Source organism: Typha latifolia, chromosome 11 (assembly GCF_019914945.1).
Source record: "Typha latifolia isolate L0001 chromosome 11, TyphaL0001v2, whole genome shotgun sequence".
Classification (NCBI taxonomy): Eukaryota; Viridiplantae; Streptophyta; class Magnoliopsida; order Poales; family Typhaceae; genus Typha; species Typha latifolia.
The window spans coordinates 10,503,513-10,523,083 of NC_133096.1; the positions used below are offsets into that span (position 1 = coordinate 10,503,513).

A 19,571-nucleotide genomic window follows, 5' to 3' on the forward strand; every position below is an offset into this window, starting at 1 on the left:
TTGGTTTATTGATTGTGATGTACAATGCTGAGTGTGTTTATTTGCAGGTCTAAATAACTTTGCCAGACAAATCACAGTTCTAAAGTACATGTTTTTATTTGAAGAAATCACAATTACACAAAACGGCTGGAAGAAACAGATGAGATAATCTTAAAACATCTAATGCACAAGGCACTTACAGAGCTCAACCTTTTACACACATTTTTATAATAAAGCTGTTTCATATCAAGAACAACAGAGTTCTGACATACTTCACAATATATACTTAGTTGTGTGTGGCTTGAAGTAATCCATCTCGGATCTGGGTGGCAATATCCCTAACAGCACCAGGCCCATGAGGGATAAAAACAGATGAAGATTTGGATGATGCACCAATTTCCTTCATGGTGTCAAAGTACTGAGTGATTAAGACCATGTCCATCACATCCTTTGCAGAAGTCCCTGGTACATTGCCTGAGAAGCCGAGAACACTGTCCCTCAGTCCATCGACGATAGCTTGCCGTTGACGGGCAATGCCAAGACCAGACAAATGCTTGGCTTCAGCTTCTCCCTCGGCCCGTTTTATTTGAACAATCTTCTCAGCTTCTGCCTTCTCACTAGCAGCTGCTCTTAGCCTTGCAGCTGAAAAGGGTAAAGCAAACAATTAATAAGACCCTGTCCCTCACTGGTTTTTTTAACAATGTTCTAAACGTTAGAATAGAGTACCTGCATTAATTTCATTCATGGATCGCTTCACATGATCATCTGGGTCAATATCAACTATAAGTGTCTGCACGATCTCATAACCATAAGCTGACATAGCCTTCTCCAGTTCCTCTTCCACAGCTTTTGCTATCTCATTCTTTTGTTCAAACACATCATCCAGAATGAGCTTTGGAACAGTTGCTCTGATTACTGTGACAAAAGATTTCTCAATTTTTTCACACAGTTGGAAGAGAATGTGAAAAATGGAAGATGACAATCTATTCAAGCATTTTAATGACAGCCTAGCTGAAATTGATTATCTTCAGTTGCAAAAATTAAGGACCGGATTCTTGTCCATTTTAACAAATAAAAAGGTAAATAGTAAAATCAATTAGGGAAAAAATTAAGTCCATTAACACGTGATATGCTGTTGAGTGTTGAGTTCCTACCATCAAAGACATAAGCTTGGATTTGGGATCTTGTGTTGCTCAGTTTGTAAAATGCATCACTGGCCTTGTGAGACAAAGCTCGGTATTGCACAGATGCAACGACATTGACAAAAACATTGTCCTGCAAATGATGGGAAAAAATTCCTTTTCAGCTAGAGCAAGCCATTCAAGTATTTAACATCGTAAAAGATATCATATATTATCTGCTGAGAATTCCTGCATCCAAATATGGAAGGAATAATGAATTTCATAACTGGAACAGAAACATGCAAAGAAAGTGCAGAACATTATAGCAGCATGAGAAGTTCATGATATTGATTACAAGACCAAGTATCTGATGAGCGTCAGAATGCTGATAGATTTTCAACTTGATAGAACATATTGGAAATGAGTGAGTGAATACAATGAAACAAAAGATATCTGTACGAAATATGTTAGGATAATAGAGTGAAAAACAGACCTTTGTCTTTGTCTCACACCTCACATCAAGTTGTTGCAATCGGAGCGAAAGATGGCCAGCTATTCGTCTGCCAGCGATCCATGGCACACAATGGCATCCTGGCTGAAGCACATCATCAAATTTCCCGAAGGTTTCCCTCACTGCTACAGTAGATTGATCAACTTGTACACAGCATAGTGTTTGGCCCATGATTTCCCTCAGTTATCAAGTTATGAACCACCTGATATTCAGAACATTGTAGTGAAGTTCAGAAGAGTCAATAAGAAAGATCTCCACAGTAGACATGCATGCTGCACTGAATAATACATCCAAGACTTCATAAGTTCATGCTCTGAGGAAAACATCCAGTAGTCAACATGCTTTACACTAAACAAGATGGACAAGATCATTAAGTGCAGTTGCTGTATGGTAGAACATGAATCAGGTGCTTTCTAGTGACATGGTATCCAGGTAGAACAAAGTGTTCCTTCTGGAATCTCAATCTGGCGTACATCTTGATGCATAGTTTTGATTCTTTCGATGTACCTTTTTTGCCATACGTGAAAAAGGTCTAGGTGTACTTGATGCCCAATTTTCTCTGATTCAGTCGGCATCTCTGAATTTATCATGTCTCATGAAGGATACTGAGCATATTATATGGTTTCAGAAAAAATATGGAACCCTGAAAATTCAATTAGCTTACTTTAACTAAAGTCTAAACATATCAGTAGTTCAGTAGTGAAACAACAGGTTTATACATTTCTAAGATTGCAATATTCTCCTTCTACCCATCAGTCATAATAGCCCACTGCAGATACCTCACACCAACAATCACTTTGTTCTACTGAACTTGCAGCTAAGAAATCAAGAACAAATTTCAAATTACTCCAAAACAACCCAAAAGAATATCATCTTAGTCATAAGAAGGAAAAAAAAAACTAACACAAGAAAAGGCAGGCAAAGAATGTTATAAGAACCTTATGCCAGATCAAGGTCGCAAACACAAGAACTCATAATAAACCATCAGAAAGACAGAGACATATATAGGCAGGCATATCAATAGGATAATTCTGGCAATATCCTTACTTCTCCCATTCAAGAAAGTCAAGGCATCATATGGTGGTAACTCTGGTTGAAATTTCAAATAATCAATATTTTAGCTGCATAACTATAAAAAAAGACTGCTGAAACCAATCAGTTGGAAGAAGAGGAAACTGCATAGCAACTTCAACAAATACCAATTCAGAGTTATTCCCGGATGTTGACTTGCACGATTGTGCTATTCCCGAAAATCTCTAGATAGCAAGTGGATCAAATTTTGGAAAATTTACATTTAACACCCAGCCTTTTATTACACCTTCCATTTTTAATGTTTGTAAATTAAGTTCTACGTTTTTATTAAATATGTGTAGAAAACACGTTGCTATTAGATCTGTTTATTAAACTCAAAATGTCCTCACCTAGATTATACCCAAGCTATACTCAACTCAAAATACTAAACCCAACTGAACCTTAGTTTTTTATCGGGTCTAATTTGCTCCCTTTCTCTTACTTTGAGATCTCTTACCCAAGGAGAAGAAATCATTCCATTGTGTACTAAAAGAAAGAAGAAAAAGAAAGTAAAAGTATTTTAGTTATCCTAAGAAAAAGATTATAATTGAATAAATACTCTTTTTATGTTGTCAGCCTAAATGGTGTTAATATTAATTTAACCCAAGATATTTTCTACACATATTTAATAAATATAGTGCTTGATTTGTATGCATTGAAAATAGGAGAGTGTAAATCACAAATATGTTAAAAGATAGGCTGTTAAATACAGATTTCCATAATATCTATAAATATCTCTTTAACAGAATAAATTTAGACCTACTACCCAATCATCAGGACCGTCATGGATAAGCATGCCACCAAATGTTTCTGAGATTTTTATATAAAAAATTCAGGCGACAAAGGTGGAAGCAAACCCAACAAGCAACAACCAAGAAAATATCAACTAAATCTCAACTACAGTATATTAACCAAAGGTAACCAACGGATTAGTTCTTGGTTCTTAATTTCTTACTCTGTTCTTCAACTCCGTCTCCTTTACCAATTCGACACAAGGCATCAGACAAAGATGGGAAACAAGTAATTTAAAACAAAAGAGAAGGAGAGATTGCTAATACCCACAAGGAGTAAATTGAGAGAGCCAAGGATAAATCCAAGACTAGTGGGTTTGGAATCATCAGCTAAAGAGTTGGGAATAAAGGTGAGAGAAAAGTTCCTACTTTGAATAAAGAAGAATAGAATCTCCTATCAGGAACAAAATATGATCTAATCTAATGCACATCAAGTCATTCTTACCTGTGAAACCGAGAATTTGGTCCTCCTCTCTGGTCTCTCTGAATTTGGAGTTGGGATAGTTCGTTTTTCCGGCTTTGTAATGACCGAGGAATAGATAAATTCTTTATATATATATATATATATATATATATATCTTGAAACAATGGGCAGGTTGGTGACTCAATCCAGGTGCGGATTTGCGATAGTAAAAAGTTATCAGAGAAATCGAATTAAAAGGCGATGTGGCCATACGAAACAATCATATTTTGCTAATACAGGGTGTTTATTGTTTATAGAGAATAAAGTCCAAAATCAAGGATTAAATTGTCAATATTGACCATACAGGGTGTGAAATATAAATGCGTGAATTTGCAAGGTTCTGAGTATAAATTCATGAAAATGCGGGGCGTGGAATGTAAATTTCAAAGGTCCAAGCCCAATAGTAGAAGACATCGGATCGACCCCACTCCCACTTGTCCACGTACAACTTTTCCTAGTCACTGGCATTCACTCCTGCAAAAGATCGAAATCCGAAAGTCTCGGTGGGCCCCACTCCCGCTCTCCTCTTCCCCCATCGGCGTCGAAGCTCGAAGGACGCGGCGAACCTAAACATTGCCATCGCCATGGCCGACGGTCATCTCTTCAACAACATCCTCCTCCGGGGCCGCGGCGGAAACGTAATCTCCTTTTTCTCTTCTCTATTCGATCAGATGTTCTCATCTCTCCTCCTTGATCGAAGAATTCGGTACCGATTCTTTACTTAGAAGGATCGGAATCTACTGTTGGATCTGTAGTTCCAACGGCGGTTCGATCGAGGAGTTTTAGATCTTTCGATCAATCAGTTTTCCTTCCGGATCGAACTACGCTCAGAGATGTAACTTGCTGTATCTATTGTGATTCTGAGATTCTTGCAGAACCCAGGGCAGTTCAGAGTGCATTCAGGTGGAATTGCATGGAAGAAGCTTGGAGGTGGGAAGGTTGTTGAAGTGGAGAAAATTGATATTGCTGATGTAACCTGGATGAAAGTTCCCAGGACTTATCAGTTCCGAGTTAGGACTAAGGAGGGTTTGTTTTACAAATTCACAGGTTTCCGTGAGCAGGTGAAACTTGTAACTCTAGAGCTATGTATATTGTGGAATTTTAGAAGCTAGATATTTCTCCTCTCATGTATATTTTCTCCTTTTCTAATGGATACTTGCTGTTTTATTTTAGTTACTTAAATATAATTCTCAATTACATTTTGGGTTATATTTAACTTCAATAATGTCACATTTAATTTTGTAGGATGTTAGTAACTTGACCAATTTCATACAAAAGTCTATGGGGATAACAGCACAAGAGAAGCAACTCTCTGTCAGTGGACATAACTGGGGAGAAGTTGATATTAGCGGTTGGAGCTTACTTGTTGTTTCTTATTCTTTTTTAACATATCAACCTTTTTGCTTGATTTCATACATTTATTTTTAAAATTTATTGCTGTTCAGATAAGGGAGTAAGTATGGTTGGAAGATTCTATTAAAAAGCAAGTCTTTTTTCAATATTTCCATCTAGAATTTCTTCCAATGGAATGTCATTATATTGGCAGTATCTATGAGAACCTTGATAGCAGTGATTGCTTAGTTATACACTTGTATAGTTGGACCTTCCTTAGATGCCGATTTTATTTCATTGAGTCATTTGGTTATACCTGCATGTAGCCTCTTTTTTTTCCTTGTGCAAATCAAGTTAGATCATGTTTCACGCATGCTGATTATCATGCACTGCAGGAAATGTTCTTACCTTTATGGTAGGTTCTAAACAAGCATTTGAAGTATCTTTATCAGACGTTGCCCAGAGTGAATTACAAGGAAAAAATGATGTGTACTTGGAATTCCATGTGGATGACACTGCTGGAGCTAATGAGGTACTCTATCTATTTACCTTTTCAGAATAATGAGCTATGTATTGTTGTACGAAACCGTATCTGTTTCACAGGGGGCAACACTGTGGACAAAGCCCTAAATTAACGGGGGCAACATGGACCAATAACAGGGACCCTCCAAAATGTAATTGCATCTGATTATTAGGATGTGGTTGTTTTTTGTGACTCTCTCCCTTCATGTTGGGATATGATTAGTTTGTATGCTTTTTGGTACTGATACATGAAATTAGACAAACCTGATCACATACAGACAGATTCCTTGCATCCAGGTCTCTGTTTTCTCCTGGCCTGTGATGACTTTATCTTTCCTGATCGGAAAGAGTGTTGATTTGGTAGTTATCTAATAATTGGCTCTGTTATCTTTTTATGGACTTTAAATTTGTGATGATTCTCTCAGCCTGTAGATGGATATCTATTCTCCTTGAAAATCTCACTAGCATTCAAGTTGTTACGATGTTTTAGCAGTTGTCTATTTTGATCTCCTTGTTTTCAAATCATAGAAAGATTCATTGGTGGATCTGAGCTTTCATATTCCTAACTCCAACACCCAGTATATTGGTGATGAGAGTTGAAATGCAGCTCAGGTTAGTTGCTCGGATTTGTTCCATCTATAATTTATTAAGTCAGTGATCAGTGATGATTAATTTTCTGTAATAATCTTCCTCTTGAAGGTTTTTTTGGACAAAATATTGTCTATGGCAGATGTTGGATCAAATGATGAATCAGTTGTCACATTTGAAGGAATTGCAATTCTCACGCCAAGGTATCATTTTTCTTTGATTATCATGTGTTCCATTTATTTGTCATGAAAGATCTGCATTCAGTATGTAATTGTGTGTTGGGTAGCTTAAGACTAGTGCTTTTGTCTGTAGAGGGCGATACAATGTTGAACTTCATCTGTCATTCTTGCGGCTTCAAGGACAGGCTAATGATTTCAAGATTCAATTTAGCAGTGTTGTTCGTCTTTTCCTACTACCAAAGGTTTTCTTCTCTCTGACAAAGCCCAGAAAGTGACACCAAGATTTTTTTTTTTGTTTTAATTTGATGGAGACTTCAGCAAGATATAGCAGTTCAATAACTAGTTCTGCATGCAGTTGATTTACATAATTGCAACTTCAATGTGGGAAGCCTGAGATTTCTCCTTGGACTGAGCTTTAATTTTTTTGTTCAATGCAGTTCAATCAACCACATACTTTTGTTGTTGTTACGCTTGATCCACCCATCCGGAAAGGTTTAACTCTGTATCCACATATCGTACTTCAGGTGCGCACTCTCTTCCAGTGGTCATGCTTTATAGATTGCATATTCTTTATAGCTCCACTTTTTCCCCCTCTTTCCTGTATAATCATTGCCATTCTTTTATCTTGTCCTGTGAAGTTTGAAACAGATAATGTAATTGAAAAAACACTATCAATTAGTGAGGATCTCCTGGCTACCAGATATAAGGATAGGTTGGAGGCATCATATAAGGTAAATCTTGCATTGATCACCTGAGGTGATTTACCTTTCATAATTGAAACTCAAATCAATTTTTACTTTTCAGGGTGTCCAAATTATGATCTGTTGCATCTCTTGAAAATATTTCTGGAAAAACAGAGAGCTTATGTGCTAGTAAATTTGGCACTGAAGTATGATAAGATGAACTTGGTTTGGGACTTAAGTGTCGAAAGTTAATGATGTAAGCATACCTTGGCATGCTAGTAAGTTGATTGACATTTAATACACTTCCTATAGCATAGTTGGTGTATGTTTTACTGTTTCTTAAAGGGTGACGAATTGTGTTTCTTTTTCTAATTGGTAAACTAGATAAACAGCAAGTATTGGACAAACAGAAGTGTTTGAGTCCACAAGGGTTTGATATTTGCTATTTCAATAAGATTTTCATGATACCAATTAGATTTATTAATGAGACAGTTACTGTGGTAAAGTCATTATGATTTCCACAGCTTCTGTTTAAAGGGATCTTTGTTGGCATTTCCAGGGGCTAATACATGAGGTTTTCACTTTAATATTGCGTGGCCTATCCGGAGCCAAAGTTACCAGACCAGGTAAATTCCGCAGTTGTCAAGGTGGATATGCAGTAAAATCATCATTGAAAGCTGAAGATGGAATTTTATATCCACTTGAGAAGGGTTTCTTTTTTCTACCAAGACCTCCTACTCTCATACTTCATGATGAGGTAGATGCCAAATATTGGATTTCTTTAATTTTGATCTACTATGATTGCATGTGTAAGTTGTGTTTGGATGTACAGTCACTCACCCTTCCAAGATTTATTTTTGCAGATTGATTATGTTGAGTTTGAAAGGCATGGTGCTGGTGGCTCCAGTGTATCATCTCATTACTTTGACCTTCTTGTAAAACTGAAAAATGATCAAGAGCATCTGTTTAGGAATATCCAGAGGAATGAATATCATAACCTCTTTGACTCAATTAAGTAGGTCGCCTTTTTCATGTACTCTCTTTTCAGTTGATTAATAAAAGCCATCTGATTTCTAACTTCATGTTTCAATTAAGTGCAAAGGGTCTCAAAATTATGAACCTTGGAGATGGAAAAGCTACAAAGGGTGTTGCATCTGTTTTTGAAGATGATGATGCTGTTGATCCACATCTTGAACGGATTAAAAAACAAGCAGGTGGTGAGGACAGTGATGAAGAGGTGTTCTTCTATCTCATCTTCCTCTTGACAATTTTCTAGATGACCTTTGGAATATAATTGATATCACTCTTGCAGGATGAAGATTTTGTTGCTGAAATGGATGATGGTGGATCTCCTACTGATGATTCTGGAGAGGAGGAGTCTGATGCTAGTGAAAGTGGAGAAGAAAAAGATGTAAAGGAGGACTTAATTTGAGAACTATTATTTCAAGAGGAATTCTGTTCTGGTTTAGAGATTTCAACATTAACTTTGATCTGATTAATTTAAAAATGCAAGCGGTTTTAACTTTTAACTAAACTGTTTTGTCATTCCAGAAGCCTGTGAAAAAGGATTCTAAGAAAGAACCTGCTGCTGCTAAGTCCTCTTCATCTAAGAAAAAGTTGAAGGATGGAGATGAAGAAGGTTCGAAGAAGAGAAAACAAAAAAAGAAAAAAGATCCCAATGCACCAAAGAGAGCCATGTCTGGTTTCATGTTTTTCTCAAATACCGAACGAGAGGCAAGTTTCATACTTCGTATGTCTTTTTCTCATGCATGCAGCTTTTGGAGTGAACTTTGCTTGATTGATAGCAACATGTACCTTCTGACTGTCCTAATAATTGTCATATTCATCTCTATTTGTCAGTGTATGTTCACGTCAGTAGGTTTTCATGATAGGATAAATCTTATGATATCCCTAAATTTACTTGCAATCTACTAGAAAAAAAAAGACTGCATTTCCTCAACAAAATTTGTTTTTATTTATTATTTGAACTCACTAAGTCAGCTCTTTTATTTCTCTTTCCTACAAATATAACATTCTTAATAACGAGAAGCTGTATTATTTTCTTCGCTATTTCTTTCTGGTAATTTTGCAGTCCTCCAAGAATCTCTGCATCTCTCACAATCTGACACCCATCATGCCCCAGCTGAAAGCTAAATGAGGTTCCGATAATTTTTACTTTCAAGTATGAACTATTTTATTTTAGTCAACTACATCAAGCAATAACAATCTTAATATGACCACTCTAACTGAAGAATTGATCGCTTATGGCAGTGAAATTCAGTTCTGGTCCCAAGAAGTAGACACAATTAGTTTAGAGTTTATGTTATAGCCTGGAAGTGACTTAGTAAGATGATATACAGCAGACCTAGGTATCTGAATGATGAGCATTATGTCTAGTAGAAACACTGGACCATTTTGAAGTTCCTCTTATAATCTTTTGTTAGTGTGGTTCTTCTGACAGCAACACCGGTAAACCCACATAGGCCTTTTCTTTTTATCTCCTATTCCTTTACATTATCCTTCAGCATTTCAGATGCCTGAACCAAGCAACTAGCAAAACTAACTATGCTCTACATGGACAGAATCTAAAGAGAAGTCATCCAGGAATGTCATTTACTGAGGTTGGAAGGGCTCTTGGTGAGAGGTGGAAGAAGATGACAGGTATGCCTTCACCTTGCAGATACTTCTTAACAATCATTATTATGTTTATTGCTGCCAATCAGAGGACAGTCCCTTTCTGTTGACTAAATTTTCTACACAATCACATTTAGCATGATGGGCCTCACTGGCTACTAATCTACAGTAGGATTTTGAGTATAACTTATATAATAAACTATAACTTATCTATAACATATTAGGGTTTTGACTTTGTATTTAGACGGATCTCACTACACAAATATCTTTTCATATTTGTTTCCTCGGTCTAGCCGGGTAAATAATTTGAGTCAGATAATCTCTTGCATGCTTTTGATCACTTCTGGTTTCATTTGCAAGCAGCTGAGGAAAAGGAGCCATACGAGTCAATGGCTAAAGCTGATTCAAAGCGCTACAAGGAAGCCATGGCTGGTTACAAAAGCGGGGCATCAGCAATGAACGTAGATTCTGATAACGGATTAGATGGCGAATGAGAAAACCCTGCTTCAGTTCCAGCTTGCAACTGGTAATACCTATTGTTTTATTTGGTTGATAAAAACCAGTGTGTTGTATATTGCCCTTTGGTTTTCTTGCGTGTTGTATAATTTATCACGAAGCAGGGCAAAAGAATGTTGTGATTTTGTAGCATGAGATGTAACACGGGCACGGCTCGTTGTTATATCAGCTCGAGATACATTAACTTATCCAATTTGGAAAATAAATTATTTAACTTTTTTGGGGAGAACTTAGATATTCTGACATTGAACCTTGAGTGTTCACTCTCAACGAGGTGTTCTCAAAATTAATTTGGATAACAAAATTTGAACAAGTAATTCGAGATTAACTGTCTCAAGTTACCTTTCCTTTACTTATTCTTAGGATAAAGGACCTGCAAATCCAACTGCCAAGTCAAATAGCAAGGAAAGATACGGAGACATCCTAAGAGACAATAGAAAAGGCTCCTTTCCAAGCTTAGAAAAGCAAAGAATGTTACCTTTCCTTTGTCATAGGAGAAGATAAAAACACCCTGAAGAAAAGTTTGGAATAAGCTCTCACAAGCTCCATCTTTTGATGCATATAAATATGCCACCCTCTACTGGTACTCAACACAACTTCATACACTCTCAAAAGTTTCTAATCCATATTAGTAGTTCACCATGGCAAGCAAGCAAGGAAAGAGTGCAGAGCCTCAATATACCGATCTCCAGCCAAAGTTCGAGTGGAAGGAAGACCCTGCGAATCATGTCCTTCTCCTTCAACTTCCAGGTACATTGGCTTTAAACCATTCTCACATACCGCAACAAGATTCAATGAAGTTGAATATTATGATACATATAAGGAGTGCAGAAGTCAGCTAGATAAAATGGGAATATGTTTCTAGATCTAATCACAATGCAGCAACAAACAACTCTTTTTAGATCAAATAACGAACAAATAAAAAGTGTTGGACGACATAGGAAGTTTGGTAACAGAACTAGGATCGAGACATAAAGATCTTAGTTTCTATGGCAGACTAAGATCAGAAAGATACGGAATGATATCTTATACTTTGTTTGCTGCAATTGAAGGTTTCAGGAAGGAAGAGTTCGGTGTCCAACTTGACAGCTCTGGCAAGCTAACAGTTAAGGGACAAAGACCTTTGGGTGGTGGCAACTATGCTCGCTTCCATAATGTCTTCCAAGTTCCTGCAGACTCCAGTATCGATAACATCAGCGGGAGACTGGAACGGAGTTGTCTCTCCTTAATCTTTCCCAAGAAAGTCGTTCAAAAAGAAGAAAAACCTCAGGAGAAGGTAGAGTCTCGTGAAGAGAAAGAAGAGCCAAAGAGTGATGATAAAGTAGAGTCTCCTGAAGAGAAAGGAAAGACAAAGAGCAGCGAGGAGGAAGAAGAAGACTCCACACATAAGGAGAAGCCAAGGGGCGAGGAGACAAAAGAAGCAACTCCTAGCGTCGAAGCTGAGCAAAAGACCGACGAGAAGAGGGAGGAGTATAGCATGCCAGGACATACCGTCGGTGAACCAAAGCCTAGTGCTGCAGGTCATGATGGCAAGGTGAAAGTGATGAGAAAGAAGGTGGTTGCTTGGAAAGAGAAGATCTCCAAAGATGTGGAAGGGTTGTGGGACTCTGGTTTGATGGATAATGTGATGGAAAAAATCGACAAGAACAAGGTGATCATTGCTGTTGCAGTTACATCCATCTCTATTGGGTTGATTGTGTTTCACAGGATGAGGTCAAGTGGAAAATAAGATGAGCATTCAGTACCATTCACACTCTGGTTGTAATTAAGTACATTTAGATTGTAAAGCTCTATACTATATCTAACCAAATGTATCGACAGCAAACAAGACCGATGAACTGCAATCATGCCTTAGGAAGTTGGAGAAGAAGCACAAATTTCATAAATACGATGGTGATGTACATGAAATATACAGAATATTTGAGACATGGTTGTAATTTTATTATAAAATGAGATGTGAATATGCGATAAATCATCGTGGGGAAAAAAAAATGTTGGTTATTACAAGAATATGAATGAATCTTTACATGTATTCTATAGTAAAGTTTGCGACCGAGATGGTCTTCCTATTAATGTCTAGAGAAAGTTCGCCGTCAAACTGCAACCAAGATGGTTTTTGCTAAAGCAAGAAGTTGTCTAAAGGAAGCTAAAACAAAAGGACAGAGTCAGTGTGAAGAAGAAATTTAACCAGACCCTTGAGAATTGGTAGATACTACTATGCTCTGAACTTAATCACATGAAATGCATAAACCAGAGATCAGTTTGTTATTTAATCTCAGGATAGATGGCACCAACAAGAACACTTGAGTTGCATACCAAACAGTCACTTATGATCTCAGGACAGAAATAAGAGGACTGAAATTTCCAAAATAGATTAGAAGCTCAGAATTAAGAACTTCACAAATTAAAGGAAATCAGAGGTGCAACCAATATACTGACAATCACTTTATATATAGATTTTATAATGAACACTATATGAGAAAAATGATGGATAAAGTTAAAGCAGCTAGCAAGATGTAATCAACAAAAGAGAATATCAATATCCATAAGACATATAAAGCATAAGGAGCCACTTTGGAGACTCTTGAAAATTACTCAAAACATATGCGTCAGGTGCAGTGCTATATTGTAGAGGAGCATTTGCACATATAAAACATTGAAATGAACATGTGTACACAATTGCCTTGTGTGAAAGGTAAGCCAGCAAATGAGTAGCATATAAAGAGTACGAAGAATGCAACTTGGAATTGCTTTGTCTTTAAGGGCTATACACATCTTTAAACAACAGGGGAAAAAAAAAAACTCAAAATGCAGGAAAGATGCAAGGTGATCAGATAGTTTGCTTGCCAAAATGTGGCAAAGATCCATATACCATGCGAGGTATCTGACTATCTTAAGGATATTTCAGCTTTCCATGAGTACTCTTTACATCACTCTTGAGCTTTAGAGATTAGCTATCTTTGCAGGTTGCTCTTTTTCAGCATTTTATCCTGAGTTCATAAGCAAAAGGGCACCAAAATATCGCCGCCATTTAATCTTCGACCACATATTTAGCAAGCTAACTGTTCAGGTTTTAGGGTAACTTCATGTTGGACGATTATTGCATCCACATACTGATGATTTCTGCATGTGAAGCTACAAACCTTTTTTTAAGAAAAAAAAAAATCCAAAGTGCTCCAAATTCTCAAAGCCAGTTTCTTTTCATCCTCTCTTTTGAAGTTGACACCTTCCAAGTTCCAGAAATTGGACTATCATTCTTTCATATAAGGTGGAGTTGTGACCAAATCTGCAAAGGTAAACATGGAGCCATCACAATCTTGTCGATCTCCATGGCAAGGTTATTGGGTCATGGATTGTCTGCAGCTTCAGTTAGAGAAATTCCCTACAGTCAGGGATACTTGGCTGCCCCTGATTGCCTGCCAAATCATGTACAGCAGTTAAGTAAAAAGTTAAAAATTTCGTAACTAGTTTGACAGACTTTTTCTAGCAACCAAGACACTGTGGGCTGTGGCTTCAGAAACTCCTGCAGCCAAGCCTGAAGAAGATCTGTGGCTCTCTAATTGAGGGAGTAGCTCGAGTAATCTGATGAGATTGGTGGTCCTCATAAATGAGCAAATGTTCCTAGAGACATGATCAAAAAGTGTTAAGAGAATAGATTCCATCTTTCACCACCATCAGTAACTACCAGACAGTATCGAAGCATCTTAGAGTGTGGTGTCAGAGTTGGGTGGCGTTGCTTGGATCAGCTGTAGCAAACAAAGAGCAAACACAGATCTTCCCCATAATGATCCATGACAAGTGTCCCATATGTGGATACACCTTGTGCTGTTGCGTGAACCATATCCTCGTCGCCTGGCTGTAGTCTCTGCAACATGAAAAGAATGAATAGTATTCTGGAAGAAGAATGTTTCACCAACTTGCCATGGCATTCGAATCCAATAAATTTCCTAACACCCCACATTGACATGTCAGTATGTCACTCATGAGATGGATCACAACATGAGAGAGCATCACACTGCGCCGTAGAACCACAATCATAGTGTATTTGCGGCGAAAAAGAGAATAATTAGATCTCTGTTTGATCTTATCAAAGAAAAAGATTTCATTGGAGATGATCATAGATTAGCAACAGATCGTCTATCTCAATATATCCAGCAGTAAACTATCACAAATTCCAATGTATCTCAGCTAAAGGCCAAACAGGATCAGAAAAAGCAGTTTACTAGTTTCTGTATTCTAGGACGAAAGAGAAAGTCAGACAATAGACATATGTGATTGAGTAATTTGTTGGGAAAGAATAAAACACAGCAGAGTATGAGGCACTCTATTATAAATAAATAAATAAATAAATAAATAAAAATTCCATCTTTTAAAATAGAAGGAAATTTGTTTTTCTTTGAGTTTGGTGGGCCATGCACACAAACACTAAAAACATTCTGATGCCTACTTTGTTCTCCCTCTTGTTTGAGTCTTTCTTTACATCTGCATCAGTCCTTATATTCTTCTTAATCATGTGCTGGAGGAGGCATTGGTTCTCAACCCTGAGACAGTCTATTGACGTCTTATCCAAATGTAAACGTATGTTAAACCCAAACAAACAGCGAATGTTTACTTGGAAAATATCTTTCCGAATGGACGTTGCACAGGGATAGTGGATATCGACATCAATCTTAGATGATGCATGCTATCTACGATGTTCCACTGTGCAAGAATGAATAGAATAATAATAATAATAATAATAATAATAATAATAATGCATTTAGACTTTGTATTTCGAATCGTATAGTGTGATAGATGACGATGTTTGTATTAAAAAAAGGAAATCCTAGTAATAACAAATTAATAATCTGCGTAATAAAGTGGACGTAATAAGTCAGAGGGTGAATGAAGCTCACCTTCGAATTCGATATCTGGAAAGCGCGGGAAGAAGACAGTGGAGAAAAGCGAAGAAGATAGGGAAGAAGAACCCAACGGCTTCGGTCGCAAGAAAGAAAGAAATCCTTCACATCTAGCTTGGAATCTCGCAAAAGCGTCCCTCCTCCCACCAAAAAGCAAAAGCAACCCCCTCTTGTGGAGAGAATTAAGCAAGATAGAGAGAAAGAGAGATTAAAGCAAATTCCAACCACCCCTTTCCCATTTCTCGTCTTGCGATGCGAGGATGATGGAATTGGGGGCATCAGGGACCGTCCGGAAGCTGGTGGTGGAGGTGGTCGACGGCCGAGATCTGCTCCCAAAGGACGGCCAGGGCACCTCCAGCCCTTACGTCGTCGTCGACTTCGACGGCCAGCGCAAGCGCACCCATACCGTCCCCCGCGACCTCAATCCCCAGTGGCATGATACCCTCGAGTTCCTCGTCTCCGACCCCTCCGCCATGGACGCCGAGTCCCTCGACGTCGAGGTCTACCACGACAAGCGCTTCTCTTCCTCCTCCTCCTCCGCCGCGCGCAAGAACCATTTCCTCGGCCGCGTCCGCCTATACGGGTCCCAGTTCTCCCGGCGCGGGGAGGAGGGGATCATCTACTTCCCGCTCGAGAAGCGAAGCCTGCTTAGCTGGATCCGCGGCGAGATCGGCCTCAAGATCTACTACTACGACGAGCCGATCCCGCCGCCCGAGGACAAGGAGCCCGATCCCGCGTCGGAGAACCCCTCTCCGCGGCCCCACGCCGCAGAGGAGCCGAAGGATCTTCCGGAGATCCTTACCCCGACGGAGACCGCCGTCGAGATGCAGCTCCCGCCTCCCGTCTCGGTCGTCGTGATAGACGAGTCCCCTAATCCCCCGGCGTCGGTTCCGGCGCCTGCGTCTCCGCCGGCGAATCCGGAGGCGGAGCCTGTGGATCCATACCCGCCGGAGGTGAGGAAGATGCAGACGACGTCGAGCACGGAGCGGGTCCGGATCGCGAGGCGATGCAATAACGGATCGGAGTACGCCCCCAGGGTGATCTCCGGAAGGTTCGTCTCCTCGACCGACTCGGTCGAACCGGTTCACTCGGCGTACGACCTTGTCGAGCCGATGCAGTACCTCTTCGTCCGGGTCGTGAAGGCACGCGGCATCCGCCCGTGCGAGAGTCCATACGTGAAGGTCCGGACGGGGTCCCTTTTGCTCCGGTCCAGGCCGGCCCGCGACTCCGGTTCGGGCAACCCGGAGTGGAGCCAGGTGTTCGCCTTGAGCCACTCGAAACCCGAGCCAACCTTGGAGATCTCGGTTTGGGACGGGGGCCCCTGCGCGACCGACGCCTTCCTCGGCGGGGTCTGCTTCGATCTATCCGAGGTGCCGGTCCGCGAGCAGCCCGATGGGCCGCTCGCCCCGCAGTGGTACCGGCTCGAGGGGGCCGAACCGGGAGGGCCGGTGACGGGTGACATCATGGTCGCAGTCTGGATTGGGACCCAGGCCGACGAGTCATTCGCCGAGTCGTGTAACTCGGACGCGCCGTACGTGAGCTACACCCGTTCGAAGGTCTACCAGTCGCCGAAGCTGTGGTACCTCCGGGTGTCGGTTATCGAGGCCCAAGACCTACGGGTCTCGTCGCCGCCTCCGGGCACGATGTTCGACGTGCGGGTCAAGGTCCAGCTGGGGTTTCAGTCGGCCCGGACGAGGAGGTCGACGGTGAGCGGGAGCGGATCGACCTTCTCCTGGATGGAGGACCTCATGTTCGTGGCGTCGGAGCCGCTCGCCGACAACCTGATCGTGCTCGTCGAGGACCGTTCGATCAAGGAGCCCGCCCTCGTCGGCCACGCGATGGTCCCGGTGGGCTCCGTCGAGCAGCGGCTGGACGAGCGCCACGTGGTGGCTAGCAAGTGGTTCAACCTGGAGGTCGGGATGGGGACCATGGGGCCCGAGGTGGTCAACTGCAGCCCGACGACGACAACAGCCAACTATGGCGGCCGGGTGCATCTGAGGTTATGCTTGGAGGGCGGGTACCACGTGCTGGACGAGGCGGCGCACGTGTGCAGCGACTACCGCCCCACGGCGAAACAACTCTGGAAGCCGCCGGTGGGGACGCTGGAGCTCGGCATCATCGGGGCACGTGGCCTCCTCCCGATGAAGACGAAAGGCGGGGCCAAGGGGTCCACCGACGCCTACTGTGTGGCCAAGTACGGCAAGAAGTGGATCCGGACCCGCACCATCACCGACAGCTTCGACCCGCGGTGGAACGAGCAGTACACGTGGCAGGTCTACGATCCGTGCACGGTCTTAACGATCGGCGTCTTCGACAACTGGCGGATGTTCGCAGACATGGTGGGGGACGACCGCCAGGACTACCGGATCGGGAAGGTTCGGGTCCGGGTCTCGACGCTGGAGAGCAACCGGGCCTACATCGGATTCTACCCGCTCCTCGTCCTGCTCCGCTCGGGGCTGAAGAAGATGGGGGAGGTGCAGATCGCAGTGCGGTTCGCGTGCGCCGCGCAGCTGCCGGACACGTGGGTAACGTACACGCAGCCGTTGCTCCCGCGCATGCACTACCTCCGCCCGATCGGAGTGGCGCAGCAGGAGGCGCTCCGCGGCGCCGCAATACGGACAGTTGCGGCGTGGCTGGGGCGGGCGGAGCCGCCGCTGGGACAGGAGGTGGTGCGGTACATGCTGGACGCGGACGCGCACACGTGGAGCGTGAGGCGGAGTAAGGCGAACTGGTTCCGCATCATGGGGGTGGTGGCGTGGGCAGTGGGGCTTGCCCGGTGGGTCGACGAGGTGCGGCGCTGGAGGAACCCGGTAACCACCGTGCTCGTGCACGTGCTCTACCTCGTGCTCGTCTGGTACCCAGAGCTGGTGGTCCCTACGGGAGCCCTTTACATCTTCCTGATCGGAGTATGGTACTATAGGTTCCGGCCGCGTGGCCCCGCAGGGATGGACGCCAGGCTGTCGCAGGCGGACACGGTGGAGGGGGACGAGCTGGACGAGGAGTTCGACCCGGTCAACGGGAATGGGAATGGAAACAAGGGAATGGAGGTGATGAGGTTGAGGTACGAGAGGCTGAGGACGTTGGCCGGGAGGGTGCAGAGGGTGATGGGGGACCTGGCGGCGCAGGGGGAGAGGGTGCAGGCGCTGGTGAGCTGGAGGGATCCGAGGGCCACCAGGATATTTATCGGGGTCTGCCTCGCCGTCGCCGTTGTGCTCTACGTTGTGCCACCTAAGATGGTGGCGGTGGCGCTCGGGTTCTACTTCCTCCGCCACCCCATGTTCAGGGACCCGATGCCGCCAGCCAGCATCAACTTCTTCCGGCGGCTGCCAAGCCTCTCGGATAGGCTGCTGTAGCATAATAGATTGCTTCTTTTTTTTTCTAAGTGAGGGGTGAATAACTATGCAAAGAGGAGTACATCAGCATTGGACATGGGAATAAATCTGAGGATGTAAGAGATACAGGGTGTGGTTCACGTAAACTACTATTCAAGGAGACCAGCCATTGACATATATATATATATATACATATATATATATCATGGACCGGGATGTCCTTATTTTTTTTCATCATACATGAACTTGTTTTGTCTAATAGCACAATATTCTTCTTGTTTCTGATCATCATTTGAACATATGCCAAATACGATACAGCTCCATGGGGTTACACCTCACGAATTCATCAAAAATAGTACACACTAATCCACCAACCTGACTGTGATTCATATTTTTAGTTGTACACAGTTTTATTGCAAATTACAATCGGCACCAATTCATGTTTTGGTAAGAAACTCGCATTATAGCTCCAAGCTCGTTCATCAGTATACAAGTCTTCAATGTGTGTGTGCCTTGACAAAGTTCACTGTGTACACCTTCTCTTTGCAAGTACTTTGGGCAGAGAAAAAAGTAGTATGAATTTGCATCAGGGTTTGAAGTTTCATTCAAAATCAAGATGTTTCGCCAAAACATTTTGTGTTTCGATCATATCCGATCTGAAACTCTCCTCTGAAACTAATATTCAACCGAAACAACCATAGTAATAATTATTTTAATATATGTTTTAAATTCAAAACTTGATTTGACTTGAATCTAGTTTGTATCTGACTCAATATCAACCTCATTACTTATATGTTATAAAATTTTATATAATGCATTGAAAAATAAGATAAAGAAGACTATTTATTAAAAAAGTCTGAAACCGATACAATAAAATTTGAACCGAAATTGACCGAAACATGTCATATTTTAACCAAGTCAAAACCCAAACCGAAGCCGAAACTTTGAGCT

The 19,571-nt window shown here is 41.6% G+C and overlaps 3 protein-coding genes, 1 long non-coding RNA gene and 1 pseudogene across 8 annotated transcripts; 3 read left to right on the plus strand and 2 right to left on the minus strand.

Moving 5' to 3' along the window:
- Positions 1–77: 77 nt before the first annotated feature.
- Positions 78–4,059, minus strand: LOC140797322 (hypersensitive-induced response protein-like protein 1). Of its 5 annotated transcripts, none has more exons than XM_073150674.1 (5): positions 3,919–4,059; positions 1,594–1,813; positions 1,134–1,254; positions 706–894; positions 78–621 (listed from the first exon to the last, which is right to left on the minus strand). In XM_073150674.1, exons 2-5 carry the CDS (start codon positions 1,780–1,782, stop codon positions 266–268), a joined length of 855 nt encoding a protein of 284 aa, XP_073006775.1. In that variant the 5' UTR covers positions 1,783–1,813; positions 3,919–4,059; the 3' UTR covers positions 78–265. The 5 variants fall into 5 exon arrangements, with proteins under 5 accessions (XP_073006775.1, XP_073006777.1, XP_073006778.1 ...); XM_073150676.1 differs by lacking the exon at positions 3,919–4,059 and adding an exon at positions 3,638–3,849; XM_073150677.1 differs by lacking the exon at positions 3,919–4,059 and adding an exon at positions 2,659–2,773.
- A 328-nt stretch (positions 4,060–4,387) lies between these two features.
- LOC140797845 (FACT complex subunit SSRP1-like) lies at positions 4,388–10,619 on the plus strand (annotated as a pseudogene).
- Positions 10,620–10,881: 262 nt separating this feature from the next.
- Positions 10,882–12,316, plus strand: LOC140797846 (uncharacterized). Its single transcript, XM_073151527.1, has 2 exons — positions 10,882–11,140; positions 11,443–12,316. The coding sequence occupies exons 1-2, from the start codon at positions 11,032–11,034 to the stop codon at positions 12,117–12,119; spliced, it is 786 nt and encodes a 261-aa protein (XP_073007628.1). The 5' UTR covers positions 10,882–11,031; the 3' UTR covers positions 12,120–12,316.
- An 800-nt stretch (positions 12,317–13,116) lies between these two features.
- On the minus strand, positions 13,117–14,025 carry LOC140798149 (uncharacterized). Its single transcript, XR_012110786.1, has 2 exons — positions 13,869–14,025; positions 13,117–13,806 (listed from the first exon to the last, which is right to left on the minus strand). It is a non-coding gene; the product is annotated as an uncharacterized lncRNA (long non-coding RNA).
- Positions 14,026–15,353: 1,328 nt separating this feature from the next.
- LOC140798147 (protein QUIRKY) lies at positions 15,354–18,908 on the plus strand. Its single transcript, XM_073151909.1, has one exon. It carries the CDS (start codon positions 15,549–15,551, stop codon positions 18,639–18,641), a length of 3,093 nt encoding a protein of 1,030 aa, XP_073008010.1. The 5' UTR covers positions 15,354–15,548; the 3' UTR covers positions 18,642–18,908.
- The last annotated feature ends 663 nt before the right edge of the window (positions 18,909–19,571 follow it).